The sequence below is a fragment of the Diabrotica undecimpunctata genome, chromosome 8, assembly GCF_040954645.1.
Source record: "Diabrotica undecimpunctata isolate CICGRU chromosome 8, icDiaUnde3, whole genome shotgun sequence".
Taxonomy (NCBI): domain Eukaryota; kingdom Metazoa; phylum Arthropoda; class Insecta; order Coleoptera; family Chrysomelidae; genus Diabrotica; species Diabrotica undecimpunctata.
Window position 1 is genome coordinate 122,200,117 of NC_092810.1, and position 18,785 is coordinate 122,218,901.

General features: G+C 34.1%; 1 protein-coding gene across 2 annotated transcripts in view; it reads right to left on the bottom strand.

Annotated features, from left to right (window-relative positions):
• Window positions 1-18,785, bottom strand: part of bark (C-type lectin domain-containing protein bark beetle) — a 135,510-nt gene that overhangs the window by 26,166 nt on the left and 90,559 nt on the right. Inside the window, exons 6-12 of one of the 2 annotated variants that reach the window (XM_072540875.1) lie at window positions 14,309-15,483; window positions 12,873-13,084; window positions 9,747-10,102; window positions 8,912-9,037; window positions 6,506-6,520; window positions 2,457-2,715; window positions 2,067-2,274 (exon numbers count right to left, since the gene is read on the bottom strand). In XM_072540875.1, coding sequence (XP_072396976.1) covers window positions 2,067-2,274; window positions 2,457-2,715; window positions 6,506-6,520; window positions 8,912-9,037; window positions 9,747-10,102; window positions 12,873-13,084; window positions 14,309-15,483 — 2,351 coding nt within the window. The remainder of the gene's footprint in view (window positions 1-2,066; window positions 2,275-2,456; window positions 2,716-6,505; window positions 6,521-8,911; window positions 9,038-9,746; window positions 10,103-12,872; window positions 13,085-14,308; window positions 15,484-18,785) is intronic. The other variant, XM_072540876.1, reaches the window with a different exon arrangement.

Below are 18,785 nucleotides of genomic sequence, written 5' to 3' on the forward strand. Positions count from 1 at the left end.
AGAAGTAAAGAATGCCCTACAGAATGCAAAGCAAGGAAAAGCACCGGGTCCTGATCAAATTCCAGTTGAACTGTTAAAAGCCTTAGATGACGGTAATATAAAGAGACTCACCCGAATTCTCAACCACATATATGTAGAGGACAACATCCCGGAAGAATGGCTTAAATCGATATTTTTACCTCTACCAAAAAACAACAATCCCAAATCATGTAATGACTATAGATTGATAAGCCTAATGTGCCACCCTTTAAAGATTCTCTTGAAAATTGTTCAAAACCGAATTTATAAGAAATGTGAGGAGCAGATAGATGAAACTCAGTTTGGCTTCAGAGGAGGCATGGGTACAAGAGAGGCATTATTTGCGTTGACGGTACTCTTGCAGAAATGTCGTGAATATAACAAGAGTGCATATGTATGCTTCATAGACTTTAGGAAGGCCTTTGAGCGAATGCAGCATATGAAGTTAATAGATGAATTAAAAAACATCAATTTAGACAAAAAAGACATTGAGTTTATTAAGGCTATATACTGGAACCAGAAAGCAGTAGTAAAGGTGAACGATATAGAAACAAATAATATACAGATTGCGAGAGGGGTTAGGCAAGGATGCGTCTTGTCTCCGACGCTTTTCAACGTGTACTCACAGGTCATATTCAGAAAAGCCTTATGGGAAAGAAAAGAGGGAATAAGAATTGGTGGAGAAATCATAAATACCATGAGATTTGCAGATGACACGGTAATTGTGGCTGAGAGTATAGAAGAACTACAAACTTTACTAGATGCAATAAATAGTAAATGCATTCAAATGGGAATTGACATCAACACAGATAAGACCAAATTTATGATAGTATCAAGGAGTCCAATAAATAATGAACAACTAACTCTTGGTGGACAGCAAATAGAAAGAGTGACAAAATATAAATATCTGGGAGCTTACATCAACACAGAATTAGATCCAGACCAAGAGATCCGGGTACGAATAGAAATGGCAAGGGCAGCGTTCTTAAAATTCAAGCAATTGTCTGTGACAAAAATCTGAATACTGCCCTGAGACTGAGGTTGGTTGAATGTTACGTCTGGTCGCAACTATTGTACGGGGTAGAAACATGGACACTAAAAGCGCAAATAGTTAAGAAGATTGAAGCCTTTGAACTTTGGATATACCGGAGAATGTTGAGAATTCCATGGACTGCCAGGGTCACTAATGAAGAAGTACTGAGAAGGATGGGTCGAGACAAAAAATTGTTGAGAACGATAAAAGTACGCAAGACTGCATACCTTGGACACATACTGAGAAATAATAAATATAGTCTTCTGCAGGTCATCATGCAGGGTAGAGTCGATGGCAAAAAGGGAATAGGTAGAAAGAGGAAGTCATGGCTGCGAAATATTCAAGATGGGACAAACATAACTGTAGACGAATTATTCCACGTTGCAAAAGACAGAGAAGCTTTTAAAAATGTGGTCGCCAACCTCCGTTAATGGGGACGGCATAGGAAGAAGAATCTCATTTTTAGGGTTTTTCAAATATTGGGTTCTTTCCATATTTTGATCATCTTTCCCATAGCGATCTCGGCTAGATTCACATCTACGTTTTATCGCCTCCTGGATCGTCCCTGTATTTATGATCAATTATACCAGATACAAGAATGAGTTTACAACATTAAACGGTCAATTTTGGTTATATGGGGATGATTGTTGTGTTGCCTATCCACAATCAGGAATTTTTGTCTGCTATATTAATTCCAGACCAAACCTTTTACTGCTTTTACTATCATTTTCAACCAGCCGTATGAGATCAATCAGGTCTTCTTGATTGTTGACAAGGACGGCTGTATCGTCCATAAAGCTTAGATTAAATACTAATAGCGGGATTAAATCAGAAATGTTTTCTATACGAACCGATCTATAGGTATAGCAAGAATAGAAATGTTTATGGATATATATTATACATCAAATATATTTTTAAAATTTACTACTTTATTATGGCTTTGAAATTATTTAATTAGATTTTAATTAATTTTATAACTTATTAAAAAAATATAGTCGTATTTTAAGCTACATACCTATTTCACAAATAAAAGGACTTCTTCTTTCGCAATTTTCAATTTCTACAGTTTGATAGGCAAATATGGTACACTCATTGATCCTATCAATATGCTGAACCCAAACCTTATCGGAATAAAGGTACCATTCGTTTTGTCTTCTTAAGAAATCAAATAAAGGCAGATAGTTGATGTTTCCTAGCAGATATGGCATAGAGGCATTGTCTTCCTGTAAATTGTAACCAAATTAAAATATTTAATTAATGTAATTTTAATTTTTCAATGACGCCTTATTTAAACTAACACATGAAAGAAAGTTGATTCATTTGGTGATATGAAAGTTAGATATGTATACACACAGATATACTTATATACACATATATTGCGCATGTTGAATTAATTAATACAAACCTGACAAAAAGCTTTAGCTTCCCAAAACGTCATTGGAGCACCAACATACATATAGCAGGTTTCACCGACCAGTTCCCATCCAGGGGGGCATTTACCATCTAAGATCGATTGATTATTCATATAATACGGTGCGTAGATTACTTCCAGTAATCGTGGATCGTCACTTTGGTCTTTGATTCTTCCTCTCACAGCTAGAGATGTATTGACTCCCCAATAATTGTTCGCGGCATCGATCCTCACGTCCCATAACGGAAAAGTGCTGTAATTGTAAGATAAAAATATGCAGTGAACTATAAATGATAGACATACAAGTACTAGGATAAGTAATATTTGAACACGAAGAAAAAGCTCTATCTATCTTCCTTATCACTGAGACTCAAAATCATTTGATGATTATTTGCGCATCTTCCCTCATCTATAATACCTCAATATAATACATACATTAATACATATGTACTTTCGTTAAAAAACAATGTTTTTTTATTTCTTTTCTGACCCAGACAGGATTTACTTAATTTTAAAGATCCAGCACTTTGGCAAGATTGCCATATTTATGCAATGGTTCTAGAAAAATGGGTCGAACAGAATCGTACAGATATGGACTTTTCAATGCCAAAAAGAAATTTTGGCGAACAAAACAGTAGATGCCAGTAAGCAAATATTTTATAAAAAGCTGGTTAATGGAGAAGTGATTCGCCGCGATTGGACAATTTACTCCGAGAGCACTGGCAATATTTTGTCTTTATTGTGTCTTATTTGGAAAAAAAAGAACCAATTATAAGTAAGGAATATAAGTAAGGAAAGATTTGACCAACATAAAAGATCCAATGACATATAGATAGTCTAAAAATTTATACGACTCGCTTATTAAAGCAAGGAAGAGTTGATGTAGAACTCGAAAATGAAATTAGCAATGAAAATTATGCTGAGAAGAAGATTAAAAAAAATTGCCATTAGGAGAAAACAATTCGGATGCAAGTTTAAGCCAAAAAGAAAAAATGCGAACACAATGGTATGTTTTGATAAAAGACAATCTTAAGTCGGAGATTATTCGCTGATCTATAGTTATAAATCTTGTTCAAGAGCATTTGAATTTTTGTTTAATCTAAAAAATACGAAAGATGAAGATATTTCCAGATCAGCAACCGAATTACAACAAAAATAAAAGGAGGATTTGGATGAGTATTTTCCCCAAGAATGTGTTCATTTACAGCATTTGTTAACGTCTCTTTCCCAATTAAAAATAGACACTCCTTTAGAATTGGTACAGGTTTTATACGAAAATAAATTATTATCTTCATTTCCAAACGTTAATATTTGCCTGCGTATTTTTTTCTCCATAATTGTCGCAAATGCAAGTGGCGAATGCTCTCTTTCGACACTAAAATGGTAAAGACCTATTTAAGAAATGCAATTTCCCAAGAAAATTTGAACTTTTTAGCAGTTTTATCAATTAACCTGCTAAAGAATTAAATACAAATGATATCAAAAACTTCTCTTCAGTAAAAGCAAGAAAAGAAGCTTTTCAATAGTAAAGGTATTTGATTATCTACCTCATGTTACCTGTTTGAATGTTATTAGGTACATTTTTATTTTACTTTTTGAAATTCGCCCTTAGTTTTTTTTTCTTGTATTTTGTTAGTATTCATTTAGGTTTGAAACCAAACAAAGTTGTAATTGTTTTCCTTATTTTAATAAATTTGTATTCAAAATATGTTTTGTTGAATTGAAATAAAGTTAAGAAATATTTTCGAGCCAGACTGTGTTAAACCGGCACTGAGGAGAGCCATTCTCTCTTTAGTAGCACTTTACTATAGGACCTGCATATCACGGTGTTTATCAAATTTTGGGTTAGGGAGGCGCCGGAGGGGTTATGTCTGTTGTTAATGTAAGCTATTTTAAACTACATTCATTTTACATATTCCCAATTGTCAACAGACGCACGTGAAAGCCAAACAGGGTCGTACTGAGGTGTATCATATGATTTTTTAAAGTACTTACTTTTAAAACTATTAGTGTAAGAATTTCTTAAAATTTAATCATTAAATCACATTTAAACTAAACTCTAAAATATAACACGACCAGTAAATAACTTAACAATAACTATAACATATAACACAATATATTAATTTAAAAACCAACACGCTACAACTTGAATTTTAACAGACTGGCAAGTTTGGATCTGCAACATGAGAATCTGTCTGGCTTAAGGAACACGTGCGTGTGTTTACAGATAGGAATTTGCTAAACGAATGTGCAATTCATAACAGGATAGATTAAAGGAGATCTTGTATAATGCTTGTCTTCTTTGAACCATTATATTCCTGCAATGTGGAATTTAAAAATATTGCTACATTCCATGAAGAGTTCCGTAGTATAAGTTGATTTTGTTTATTAGTAACCGAGATTTAAGAACACCCAATGGCAAGATATGGGCATCAATATAGATGGAGAAAGATTAAATCATCTGAGGTTTGCAGATGATGTCGTATTAATCGCAGATAACTTACAGGATACGGTTTCTATGCTACATTCGCTTAAAAGTCTGTCTGAAAGAGCAGGATTAAAGATAAACTTTGAGAAAACTAAACTTATGACAAATCTCGTAATGAGTGGAAATATAACTATCGACAATAATACCATACAACAAACAGACACTTACAAATATCTGGGACACGAGATCAAAATAAACAGAGACAATCAAACAAATGAAATACAGAGGCGAATAGGCCTGACATGGGCAGCATTTGGCAAACTAAGCCATATTCTAAAAAGTTCAATTCCCATGTGTCTCAAGCGAAAAGTTTATAACCAATGTGTTTTGCCTGTACAAACTTATGGAGCAGAGACTTTAACACTCACGCAGAAATCTGCGAATAAACTAAGAGTTACACAACGAGCCATGGAACGTGCAATGCTGAATGTGAGCCTCCGAGACCACATAACAAACCGACAAATCAGGCAAAGATCAGGAGTTCAAGACGTCATCGAAAGAACCACGAGACTTAAGTGGAACTGGGCAGGACACTTAGCCAGAACACAAGATGGACGATGGACAAGACGAATTATGGAATGGAGGCCCAGAAATTATAAAAGAAGCCGAGGACGACCACCGACTAGATGGACCGACGACATAAAAAGAGTAGCGGGAAACTGGCTACAAGCGGCCCAGTGTAGAGAACACTGGAAAGAACTGAGGGAGGCCTATGTCCAGCAGTGGACGGGATTGGCTGATTGATGATGATTAGTAACCGAATTAGTAAACAAAACATTAATAAATTCAAAAAAATTAAAACAAAAACGGTTATTACATTTCATTTTTTTTTAACATCGGATAAAGAGAGTAAAATTTTAGCACAAGGAGTAAAAATTTAAAGTTAAAAATTTATTCTAGAGTAAAATTGTTAAAATTTGAAAATATATATTTTATTTTTGTATGGTTGTAATGAGCACGTATTCGAAATTCTAAGATTTTAAGAAAAAAATATCTTAAAAATAGATATCATATCACATCACATTCTATTAAAACTCTGCTAATAACAACAGATATCTAATGTAAAATCAAAATTTAAAAATCCTATATTTACTAAAAAACATTAAAAACTACCACATTTAACAGAAAATAATCACAATTTCAATGTCTACTTCAGAAATCGTTTTCAAAATATAAATTAAAACCAGTTATTTTGTATTGCTACTTGGTAATACAAAAAATTGTTGTAATGTTTTAATTTTATCTGCCTCATTCAAAATGTCAATTCTGACAAATATCAATTTTAAAATAGCCTAACACCACTCCCGAAAATTTAGTCAGACTGTAACATTGGTTGCATATGCAGTGGCCACTTAAATTTTACTTTCAAATTTCAAATACCTTTAGACACACTCGGACACCTTAAGGTACCCTGTATATATTATTCTATAATAGATAAAGAATAAAGGTATTTGCCATTTAAAAGCTATCAATGCAATGGATCAATTTTTTTAAATACAATTTTAAACACTAATTTTTCGACAATACAAACAAATATTACTATATCTATTCTTACCTGTTGAATTCAAATCTGCATGCACCATGCAACAAAAAATAAATATTATTTTATTTCCTACAGGTAATAATATTTAATGTTAACTTAATCAATGTTTAGGGGGTTATCACAAATAAACAAGTCTAATGGATTACTACAAGATGTGTCAGAGTTCTTGACCTGTAAAGAGCATCTTTACCATTAAGTCATTATGGTTAAGTTAAAAAGTTTAAAATGATTATGATGAAATGAAAACTTGATTTCTTGAATTTTGATGTTACCACATGACTGTAATGCAAAAGAGGCATTTACAGGACATGAACTCTTAGACAATTTTTGGTACTAGCGATACCTACACAATTACTCAAAAAATAAAAACTAACGACCTTCTAAGTCTAAATCAACTAAAACTAGCTACACAAGAATCCTTGGAAGAATTAGTCTAAGTCTAGGAAGTGAAACGAGCCTTTTTGAAATCTAAAATCTATCCCAAACAACAACGAAAATAACCTGAGATATTTTGGTTACGTGGTTAGAATAGTTGACATGGGCTGATGGATTAAAATTAAGAAAGATCTCAATCACTGAGAAACACAAAACATCTAGTATGCGAAATAAATGATCACCTGAAAAGAACATATTATTCATTATATACCTACTTCTGTCATCGTTTCAATCGATTTGTAACACCGCATGAAATCTCATTGAAACCGCATTAATTTCTTTTTCACTTTGGTATTTTTATGAAATTTCCCTTTCAAACAAACCATTCAGTATATATAATATTCATTATTGATAGTTTTTGACTTTGTAAATAATTAAAATATCTTGTGAATCCTAAAATACGAAAGCCTAAACCATGCCAGCGAATGGTTGCGTCTTTGATCGTTTTGAATGGTTTTCATCTGTTGCTGCTGTCAACTCAGGTTACAGCCGATTTAACTGCGTACTGAGTGGAGGATATGCTTCGTTGTTACATATCTACACAAAAATTCTTTTGCTATCTCGCGCAACTTCTATTACAATCGACCAAATTATTTTGTAGAGTTTTTGATGGTTTCGCGACAACTCTCAATTTTGGTCCGTTAGCATTATTTGTTTACCACCACCAACCGTTTCTTTTTCGACGGATCGGAGTTTAAATACCACTGGAACTTGCAAACTAATGACATAGAATAACCGAACACACAGTTCGGTTGTTCTCTGCTAATGATCCAATTGGATAAAATTTTGGGAGGTGACGTCTTTATATATCATACGGTGATTTTTTATTGGTGGCGCCATCTGTCGTCAGGCCCAAAACTTATTAAGTGAAGTGGTAGTCATGGATTGAAAACTGATAGGATATTACAATAAAAAAGTTGTATTCGTTGATGAAAACGATAAATGTATCCGGAATGAATAAAAATTTGATCTAATGTCAATACGTCATTCATTACATACTAACCTAAAAATTCTATTGTTAAGGAAGTTAATATAACATCTCAAAGTAGGTACAAAACATTATTTATAACCAGAGAACCTGATAAATGAACATTCTTGAGCTAAGAGAAAACGATGACTAACAGATTTTACATCAACTCTAGAGATAACGCTGGCTTCTCCTCCTTTGCAACATTATGCGTTGTGAGAAGCAGCAACTAGTCCCTTAAAAATGTAACAGACATAAAAAATGATATCTGGTAACCCGGTAATCGGGAAAACCAACAGCAAAAGCAAATAACCTTGTTACATTGATATAAAGGGATCCGAGGAAATCAGAAAGCTGGTAAGTTGGGTAAGTTAGCCAAATCTCTTTTCCTAGATCTTGAACCCTTTTATCAACCAACCAAGAGCTAAGTAAAATAGGAATTCCGTATTTGTGAATACAATCTACTACGTTCGCATTGACTTAATAGGGCAGGACCGAGGTCTGCTAAAAGGTTTGCTATATTGTCGTCCGAAATATCAAATTCCTATCTCAAAATGAGTAAAAAAAAGATATTAAATTTTACTGGACATAAGAGATATCATCTCATACGATGATTTAGTCGGCGGACGCTATAGTTTCTGCAAAAATAAAAAGAACCAATGAAACACATATTATAAGATTGCAGAACATTGTTCTTCAAATGTATTGAGTTCCCAGAAGGGTTTACTCTTATACCGTCCACCATAAAGAACGTACCTACACAGAGTTGGCCAATTTTGCAAGGTGCTAAAACAGCCTAGACGAATTTACATAATCTACAACGACTGAAAATAATTTCAAAGAGCCTACAAGAATTCGTGCTGATCAATAGCTTATGTAAATATCCATCTTCAGTGCTATTATAAAAAGAAAAAAAAATTTTACCAAGTGTCAACCAGATATAATGCATTATTGTTTAAGATTATTGGATATTTTATATAAAATTAGATTTTACATTAAAAGTTGTTGATACTTACAAAGATCGATTGACAGTAATCATTTCGTAATCGTTATCTGGATCAAAGAAGATGTTATCAACGTAATGTTGTCCAGCTGTTCCCGCTACAACTGTCGATCTGCTGTCACGTTCCACCGCAAAGTTGCTAAAAACAAGGTTTATAAAATATATTTTTTGCCTTAAAATTGACATTTACTCTCCACTCAATTTTCTCTAGCAACTACGAATTCTTAGACTTTACGTAAAAGAGAGTTTTAATTTTATTATAAAAATTATTGCAAAAGAAACAATTTTTTTTATATATGTATTTAGATTTGTAGGTATAATAAAGTAACATTGAAAATACGAGGCTGTTCAGAGAGTATCAAACCTTCGTTCATAATTGAAAACATTACAGCGCCCTTTATGAAGTAAGAGCGAATTCGGTATATCGCAGTTACCAATGATAAGAGTCTGGTTTGTACTAGTTTGCAATGCGTTTTGATTTAAACAAAAAATGGTCAAATCAGTTTAAGGAGTCAACACATCTGTTGACTGTGACCCACGTTTTAGTCGACCTTCAAGAACAACACTGAAAAATATAAAATATGTGGGATCTGCAATTAAACAAATTTGTTGTTTGACTGTGATCGAAAACTGGTGTTTCCAGAATTCTAACCGATAATTTTGGAATGACTTGCGTATGACAAATTACACGACAGAGCAGAAAATATTCTGGATAATATGGTCCTGGATACTTTGGAAATGACTTAACAATGAAAATTTACTTAAAGAGACCGTTACCGGTGATAAGACATTGGTTTGCGATTATGATCACGAAACAAAACGAGTTTTTTTATATAAAATATACTTACTTATAAAATCCATTGTGCGTTGTAGTCTGATAAATATTTAACCTCACTCTATCAAATCCAGATACCTCCAAATTCTGTCGTCCAATATTCCGTTTGACGTAGTTGTAGGTAAAATTAGACACTACTTGCTTTAGAACAATGTTGTTGTGGTACTGAGCATAGTTTCTGGTGAAGTAGTTTCTGTATATAGTAACTTCCTGATAGGGTGATGATTTTCTACCTTCTATGTATAACGTTGGAAGGTTGGAATTGTTGACAAAGAGATTGTTGTGAATATACCCTCTCAAAGAGGTGGCTGAACCTCTAGAATCGGATTTTATGTACAGTCCTCCCTGATTTTGCTCTACTAAATTACTCTACAAAATATAAATAAACCTTTATAGAAATACGATATTTCTTGATTATAAAATGATCAAATATTATATTTTTCTATCGCGAAAAATCCACACTATAATATAAAAGAAATTTCCTTTAAGATTTCCTATAAGAAAAATCTACACGAATTTTCTGAAGAGAATATACACTTGGAACGTTAGGACTATGGCCCAATCAGGAAAAATTAAATGCGCAATCAAAGAAATGGAACGCATGAAAATAAGAATAATGGGCACAAGCGAATGAGGTGGCCTGCCTCAAGGTATTGTGACATAGAATACAGAGAATACTATTCAGTATCAGAAAATGGTAAATATGAAAATGGAGTCGGAATTATCACATGTATAAAAGTATAGCCAAATATGTCAACAACTTCATACCAGTGAACGATAGAATCCTCTTGTTACATATACACAGCAGACCACAGTGATGAGAAAATATCAGAATTTTACAACCAAGTAAGCAACCTTATAAGAGATATACCGAGACATGAACTCCTTATAGTCATGGGAGATTTCAATGCTAAAATAGGTAACGGAAAAGAAGGGCAACATATTGGTCCTTTAGGATTAAGAGAGAGAAATCAACAATGAGTATCTTTGCAGCTGAACATGACTTAATCGTGCTAAATACATTTTACAAACAACCATATAGACGCTTGTATACGTGGAAATCACCTAGAGACAACGGCGAAGACGTTATTATAAGAAACCAAATAGACTATGTACTTATTAACAAAAGATATTGAAATAGTTTCAACAGTGTTAAAACCTACCCAGGCGCTTATATTCAATCTGACCACAATCCTTTAGTGGGCGTGTATAGAACCAAGTTAAAGAAAACACGCAGAAAAACTGTAAAAAAACATGACATGAGAAAACTGAAATGTAGTGAAGTAAAAGAAATAGTCAGCAAAACACTAAATAGAATATTCAAAGAAATCGATAATACAACAGAAAGCACAGAAGAGAAGATAGAATCCCTTAATAAAACGATAGACGACATTAAAGACAATTTTATGAAGAACTAAGAAGGTAAGAATAAGACATGAATGACGACAGAGATTCTGCAGCTGGTGGAAGAAAGAAGGAAATTTATTTTTGATGAGAGGGAGAATCAGTTCCCAATACCTACGGAAACAGGACCAGCTATACTATGGCAGAAATAAGAGCAGCCATAATATCACTAAAAGGGGGGAGAGCTCCAGGACCAGACGGAATACAGTCTGAATTTCTTAAACTTCTTGATGAATCTTTAAGAATACTATGTAAAATCTTCAATAATATCTATAACATAGGCAATATTCCAAAAGATTGGCTAGTTTCAGAATTTATTACGTTACCAAAGAAACAGGGAGCGAAAAAGTGCGGAGAATATAGGCTAATAAGTCTAATATACTAAAACTTTTTCACCTTTTTCATCTCTTTTCAACTTTTTCACTTTTAGCCATACACTAAAACTTTTTCTTAAAATTATACATCGCAGAATATACAAGCTATGCGAAGAGAGAATACAAGACACCCAGTTTGGATTCATGAAAGGCTTAGGTACGAGAGATGCACTGTTTAGTCAACTGGTATTATTCCAAAGATGCAGAGATATGACTTGCGATATCTACACCTGCTTTGTGGACTACCAAAAAGCATTTGACACAGTTCAACACCGAAAAATGATGAATGTTCTAACAAAAGCTAAAATAGATGAAAAAGACAGGAGTATAATACAAAATTTATACTGGAACCAATGAGCCACAATAAGAATAAATCTTGGAGATGAACCAGATTCTGCTAGGCGTTAGACAAGGATGTATACTTTCACCTATATTATTCAACCTATATTCAGAGGAAATATTTAGTGAAGCCTTGGAAAATTGCGAACATGGAATCCTTTTAAATGGAGAACGCCTAAACAACATCCGCTATTCAGATGACACCGTTATTTTTGTAGACAGTTTAAACAGTTTACAGCAACAAATAAATAAAGTAAATGAAGTAAGGGAAAGATTTGGACTACAAGTAAACATATCAAAAAATAAATTTATGGTCATCAGCAAAAATAAAATTACAGACTGCTTATCAAGAATACACCAGTGGACCGAGTAAATCCACCAGTTTACCTATTTTGGAACAATAGTAAACGAACAATGGGATCACTCACAAGAAGTAAAATGTAGAATAGAGAATGCTACAACACATAGCCAAACTCTTTAAAAGCCACAACCTTAATCTGGAGATAAAAGTAAGGCTCCTACGATGTTATATCTTCTCGATATTTCGATATATATCTTCTTACTACGGAGTTGAATCCTGGACACTCACTGAAACGATGGAGAAAAAACTTGAAGCCTTCGAGATGTGGTTATACAGAAGAATCCTAAAGATATCATGGACGGACAAGATAACCAACGAGACTGTACTACGAAGAATGGGGAAGGAAAGAGAAGTGATGTATACGATTAAAAGGAGAAAGTTAGAATATCTCGGACACATAATAAGAAACGGCACTAAATACAGATAACTGAAAATAATCCTTCAAGGCAAAGTATTCGGAAAGCGAGGAATTGGGAGAAGAAGAATATCGTGGTTAAAAATCCCGAGGAAATGGTTCTCCACAACAACAACTAATCTATTTAAAGCATCTGTTAATAAAATATTTATAGCCAGAATGATCGCCAATATTCGAAACGAATCGGCACCAAAAGAAGAAGAAGAATCGCCAGACTAAATTTTATAATTTATTTTCTTTGCTTACCCTGAAAAAGATAGTTTGAGTATTTTGAACATCAATTTGTAAGCCAGATTTACAAGTCGTGAAATTTCCATATAATTTCTTACAGTTGTTTTTGAACTGATTTTTTTCTACTGTAAGAATTGGATTAACCTCTCCAGATGCCATGTAGCTAAGTCCACTTTCAGCGTTGTTACTAATAATTGATCTAGTGATGTTGTGCTGTATGTCTCGGTCTAAAAAATAATAACTGTTAATGACAATACTAATTGTTTTGAACAGCTAATGTATGTCCTTAAAACAAAACAAATAGACAATAACCTACACAATAATCAAAGCGAGTCTATATTATAAGCAGTGAGAAAATATGCATGAACGCTTCAGAAGAAAATGAAATTAAAATATGAGCAAGACAGGGTTGTGTATTGTTACCACTCCTCGTCAAACATGCTATGGACAATTCTTGAAAACAACTTTCATGGGAGAAAAATCTGGATAAAGGTTAACTGAACATCGATTATTAACATTAGTTATAATTAAACGGTCTTCCAATAGGAACTACGGAAATTTGTCAGTTGGCAACGGCCATATTATTAACTTCTTAGCGTGCCTTATCAATGCCTTATGTCTGCGATTAACACTGGCAATTGAGAGAGATATTTTAAAAAGATCCAAAACTCTTGTTTATATTAAATAGTGAATCAAATGTTCAACTTTGTAGCATTGGATCGATTAGAAAGCTTAGATATTGTTGAAAGCTGTACCTAACTTCTTCCACAAATAAATGTATGGTTGTAACGATTCAAAATATTATTATTAGCGATAATATTTATTTTTAAGAATTCCATTTAATTCCGAAAGCAGTAACTTTTATGCTACCCTGTATAAGGCGTCTTCTGCTTATAAATTTGAACGTTTATTTAGTTTATCATAAACAATTGAATTCCGAACGGAGATATAGTATTATGAGGTTTATTTGTACCTATGTCTTAATTGCTTTGAAATTGCTCTTAATCACTGCTATTTAAACAGTTTTCTCTGTAAGAATTGCCTTTAACAGATAAGCACAATTTGTGTGTATTTACAAATTGCCAAATTCATTTGCATATTTCCCAAAGCCCTTTTTGGCTTTTTTTTATTGTTTAAGTATTTTTTGAGCATTTGTTAGACATCAAAAGTATCTTTAAGCAGTAGTATTAGTGACAGTATGATTATGGTTGCAGTCAACGAAATTGTAGTGGTAAATCAACAATAAGGATTAATTTGGTGCAGAATGGGTCGTCTTTAATGACAATGGGTATAGCTAAACAACACCACAATAATATGGTGAGAGATGAAGTATCGTGACTCGGTGCCGCTTCATTCGTTGTCCCTACCAAAGACGTTACGATGCTATAAAAGCTAAACTTTCCCTCTAGTTTGTTGGCCTTTCTTTATCTAAAATCTACATGAATACTTACTGAATCCAATAGCCGAAATTGGCAACGTAACCACCTCTGCTATAAATCCGTGAACTGAAGAAGCTCCATTGGCAAATAACTTTACACTCAAACTTGGCAATCTAGACTTGAACAACTTTTTCTCATTTCCAGTTGTCATGGTTATTGTATCAATTACGGTAGATGATACATTGTAAATATCCCCATCATACATTTGCAAAAAGTCTGGTATTCCATACTTGACAGTAGAATTAAATAGATCAAATTGCAGCAGCCTCATACCTAGTGGTTTAATATCATAAAAACTCTTAAATATTTTAATACAATTGACAGGATGATTGTCATATTTGTAGTAAACTAGAACCCTTTCTTGTACTCTTATTTCTTTGTGGGTATCACAAATGTCTATAAGACTAAAGAGATTATACGGCACGCGTAGGTCTCGCAAGGGTGTGAAGCTAGATTCATCTGACTCTCTGCCTTCTCCAGAAAGAGATAGTATATTAAGGCCTCCACCTAAAGAATTTTGAATATTGTTATATAGTAGATTCATTGTTTTAGATGGAGATATTAGATCTATTCCATTGTAAGCAGATCCGTCGACATCAACATAATTTATTTTAGGACTTCTTAAGACACTTTGTATAGCCGAAGACTTTTCGTTGTGTAGAATACCAGCACCTTGAATTTTAACATATTCCAAAGTGGATTCATACGATTGAACTGTTGAATGGGTATGAATATCATGAATCCTATAACTATATTCTTGTCGTTCAAATTCAGCATCAGTAAACCGAATTCCTCCCCAATAATTATGTTTTCTTGTCTGTCTTTCGCAATGCATAAAAACAAACTTTGAATTCCATTCACATTTATGTCGATGGCCAAATTGCTGACCGTTCAGTCTTATTGGACAACTTTCGTATTGACCTTCAGTTCCTTTACATTGCAGAGGCTCTGGCCATGTCCAAATTCTCGATAGGGAGTTGCTGTGAAAATCGATTCTAACTCCAAAGTCAAAAAAGGCTGTAAGAGGATCGAACCCGAGTTCCCGGCAAACAACTTGGGCATTTCTTTCAGTAAATCGTGAATCACACATTGGAATCCATTGCAAAGTCGTCTTGTTAAAGTATTCCAAAAAACCTTCATTCGGTAGTCTTTCGTCGTTTTCTGCACAGCTCTGACTTTTGCATAATCTGAAACAAACCCAAACACATTAGTTATAATTAATTTAGAAATATAGATAACATAATAAAGACGTTACAAACTCCCTGAACATGATTTCCTATATAGATGACGCAATAATAATATCTAAAACAGAAAACAAAATCCAAATATAAGTTTACATTGCAGATAAAAACAACATGATTCACTCTCGTTAGTATGGATCATCCAGAAAAAGAGTAGTGGTGGTCGTGATGTCGTGTATGTTTCATCTCCATAGATCTCTGTGATTTGGTCAATCCATCTCATTAGGACCTTACTCGTGATCTTTGGTCTTGTATCTTTGCTTAAATGATGAGTCTGTCCATATTTTCTACTTTCTGATTGTCCCTGTATTGGTAATATTAAACAGCTGACCAATCACATTTTTAGGATCATTGAAATTTGGGTTATTCCAAATTTTGGTCATCTTGTTTTTGCTATATCATAACTGCGTTTTATCTCCTCCACAAATGTCCCTGTATTTGTGATCATTCAAAACTAGGGAGATCCTAAACCATGGAAAGATTGGTAAACTACGTCAGAGGAAAGCTTGCTCCAAATCATGAATAGATCATAATGTATCTATACTCAAGTTATCAGGGCACAATCCAATGAATCTTGAACTAATGTCATTGCCCATGTTCTGAACATTGTTCTGTGACAATGTCAGTAAGTATTGCCAAATTACGTATTTATTGATGCAGTACTTTGAAGGAAATATTTAGTGAAGGCTTGGAAAATTGCGAACATGGAATACTTCTAAGTGGAGAACGGCTAAACCACATCCGATATGCGGATGACATCTTTACTTTTGCAGACTGTTTATCAATCAGAAAGTTCTGTCTGACTGGTAAAGAATCCTTCAGGACAAATTGATAATTAGATAATTACGGATAAGCGAAGAAGGGAAAATTCCAAATTTAAAACTTATAAGTTAGTCCTCCCTGTTAAGAAGAGTAAATTGTCTTTAAGATTCTATCATCCTTAGGATTTTTTGTGAATAAAAGGACTGTAGTAATTCAAATCATTCGCAGTAAAATAGACTTGCCTTCACGTGGTACATCCTGAACAAGGTGATTATATCACGGCTAAATAGCATACAAACTTGGCTAACTGACTATCCCTTAGAATCTCCTGATTACTAACACATGTAACGAAGCGGTCAAATAAACGACTCATCTAGGAGCCAACCGCATAGAAGATTGAGATCATCAGTCCGGATCTGCCAGTTAAATATTAAGGGAATTAGTCAATCCAAATCCGAAAACTTTTCAAAGTTTCTTCTAGAGAAAAACGTCGATGTGGTACTCCTGCAGAAAAGAGGACGCATGCATGGTTTTTAGTAAATAGGTGCAATCTACGATCACGTGCATGGCACCGCTACGTACGTCCAAAACGATATTAAAATGCAATATATTGTCCGCAACTATATCGTAGACATAAAATTAGACAATATAAGACATAAAGGTCTACAAAAACAATACATCAAATTAAAACTAGCCGATTACACCCAACGATATATGCCGGAGACTTTATTAGCCATCACGAGACGTGACGTTATGCCCAGATTAACGAACATAGAGAAACGCTTGCGTAATGGGATGGCGAGAATAATTTGATGGCAAGGAAAGATGCAGATTTTATTCAGCCACCTAGAGCAGATATTACAATAAGGAAAACCATTGCCTACAGAAAGAAAGGTTCCTACAAACTTCCCACACAGCCTAGACCTATCATCTTAGAGATTGGTGTAACTATAGCCCTAGTATGGTCCTTGACACGACCTAGATGGAATTTTCAAAGATCTTACTAGGAATAATCCATAAGAGACTTGGATAAATGTATCCGGTTTATGGCACCACTACCTAAATACTACCACCGTTCTAAAAAAGCTACAATTACTAAAGCTACAAAGCATACTCCTAGGGGGGTTAACAGAGAATATATTCCAAGATGGAATCAATAATGTGAACATACTTTTCGATAAGTTAGATGCCGCCAGAAGACAACGTTGGACCGAAGCTACTGGACGAATGAATTTCACTCAATTAAGTATGAAGGCATGGAACCTGCTAGACAAACTCGGTAGTGCCACAGCGCCAGCACAGAAAAATCCAACTATAACACCTGACAAAATTGTAAATAACATTGTCATAATGTCAAGAGCCCCGAGAGACAAACCACATATCTTGGATATTAAACGTGAACTCAAATCATTCGTGAATCAAGAGAACACTCGTGTTTTTCAGTATTATCCAGATAGCACTCCTTAGCTGCACATACAAACTTCGTAAACAATTCGTTCATAACAGACTTGGTGGTATTATTACCGAAAATTTACGAATAGAATAGGCGCGCTTTAGTTCTGGCTGTAGCTGCTGTGACCAAGTATTGGTATTAACATCCTATGTAGAGGTTGGTTTTCAACAGAAACTGATTATAAGTGCTGTATTCCTGGACCTAACGTCAGCCTATGACACTTTTAGGAAATAAGTAGTAATATATAAGCTCTTAAGAATGATTCCTTGCAGGACAATGGTACGCTTAATACAAAATATGCAGATTAACAGAAATCTCCAAGTAACTCTCCACGAAGAGACAAAAAAAACCAAAACTTATCAATAATGGGCTTCCACAAAGCTTAGTAGTGGCTACTCTCCTCTTCAACTTTTATATATCTGATGTCGCAGACAGGGTCAAACAATTTTGCTATGGGGATGACCACCAGAAACAAGCCTCCCTCTAATACAGAAGAAGTCCTTAATAACGTTATTATACAATTATTTCAAGAAATGGAGACTGAATCCCAACAAAATTGAAAAGACGACTTTTCGTCTTAATAACAAAATGGCAAAGGAAAACATAACCATGCAATTCGCTGATACCAACCTTATACCTAAAAAGTATCTAAAAAATTAAGCATAAAATTTGATCAAAAACACCTAGAAAGTACCGCTGCCAAAATCAGAACTCGCTATATCCAAAAACTCAGCGGTACTACTTGCAACAACATGATACACTTCATCTTTTGCCTTACTAGTCTCTTTGGCTGAATACTGCGCTCCAGTTTGGACAAATATCTGTCACACCAAACTTATTAATAGACAATTGGATAATAGAATGAGGGTTATTTCTAGTGCTATTAAGTCGACATCCACCCACTGACTACCAGTGCTATGCAATATAAAATAGAAAGATTAAAGCCAAACCAGAATGACCAATCCAAGAAGAATTCCCACAGCTGCGGTGTATTGGACTAAAATCCATACCTATGACTCTATAAAACAGTAGA